Genomic DNA, 1408 nt, shown 5'->3' with positions numbered 1-1408 from the left:
TGTATAACAGTGAAAACAAGAAAAGCCGTAAAAACTCGTCTTTGGCGGGGAAGCGTTGTCTTCTAAAAGACGAGATAACTCGTCAATGGCGGGGAAAGAGTTAAGTTGAAGCACTAAAATTACTAACTGTAATAAAATTAAAACTGAAATAAAAAACATTAAAACTATTTAGAAATATTTAAATGAAAACTGAAAATCTAAAAATAAAAACATTCGAAATATTAATAAAAACTTAAATTGTACAAAATTAACACTAACACAATAATCAATACAAATAAACAATGTATATTGTTAACTATAACTAGAAAACGGTCCGAGAACAAAGGCTCGACAAGCGGTCATAATAGCTGCCACATTCTCTCACAGTGCTGTAGGAGTGTCTGGCTCCTGTGCACTGCTCAGATATGACTGCAACACATCACATTTAGTGTTTGACTCACCATGCTGTCATTGGCAAATATCTGCACATTGTCCACCGGACAGCTGAGCTGCTCGGCGATCTTCCATCTGATGCTGCCTATGGTCTCGTTGCTGTGGGCCTGCACACATTCACATGAACACAAACACATAAGGGCTGTATTGATCCATCTATTCAAATTAGGCAAAGCAAATACCAGTCAGTTGAGTCTACAGAATGAACGATCACCCAACAGACCGTTGTTTGTGAATATCACATTCGGTTTCTCACACTGAACGTTCACCTGCCATCTATCAATGTTTCTCTATTCTCCAAATTGGGGAAATGTTTACCAAATTCCATTTATATCAACCCTGCTTACAGTCTGTCATAAGTGTGTGCATTTGTGTCGTGAGTGCCAGAACTAAATGGGTTTTGTCTCCAAGAAGAGTGTGTGTGTGACGTTACCTCCAAGGTGAATGTGTCTTTGGTAGATTCGTATGTGATGTGAAGTGTAACAGGATGGCCGTGGAAAGACGCTCCATGAGGTAGAATAGTTCGAGGAACAGAATACAGGTCCTGAAACAGATCCAGCGGTACAACAGTCAGTACCATGTGACCTGCTGTTGAGTTGCTTTGACCTGGAAACTCATTTTCCATTTCAAAACAATGTGGAGATACAATCACTTAAATGTTGGCTGTCATAAAAATTCAGATTTTTAGATATTATAAGAGTTATTCAAATACTGTACATAATACAGGTAGTGATTTCTGAAGGACCATGTGACACTGAAGACTGGAGTAATGATGCTGAAAATTCAGCTTTGCCATCACACGAATAAATTACATTCTAAAATATATTAGAATAGAAAGCAGTTATTTTAATTTGTAATAATATTTTACAATATTGATGCTTTTTCCCCCCATCAAATTAATGTAGCCTTATGGTGAGCATGAGACTTCTTTCAGAACAATTTAAAAATCTCACCAAGCCCATTATTATAAATATAT

The 1408-nt window shown here is 36.9% G+C and overlaps 1 protein-coding gene across 1 annotated transcript in view; it reads right to left on the bottom strand.

The window, feature by feature from the left end:
- The window catches only part of LOC107716549 (ubiquitin carboxyl-terminal hydrolase 24-like), a 98085-nt gene that overhangs the window by 27862 nt on the left and 68815 nt on the right, over positions 1–1408 (bottom strand). Inside the window, 2 exon segments of the mRNA XM_016523025.1 lie at positions 441–539; positions 866–976. Of these exon segments, the coding sequence (XP_016378511.1) occupies positions 441–539; positions 866–976 (210 nt within the window).

Source organism: Sinocyclocheilus rhinocerous, unplaced genomic scaffold (assembly GCF_001515625.1).
Source record: "Sinocyclocheilus rhinocerous isolate Xijiao unplaced genomic scaffold, SAMN03320098_v1.1 scaffold570, whole genome shotgun sequence".
In the NCBI taxonomy this organism is placed as follows: domain Eukaryota; kingdom Metazoa; phylum Chordata; class Actinopteri; order Cypriniformes; family Cyprinidae; genus Sinocyclocheilus; species Sinocyclocheilus rhinocerous.
The sequence above is the reverse complement of the archived record's forward strand: the minus strand, read 5'-3'. Positions and strand labels throughout refer to the sequence as shown.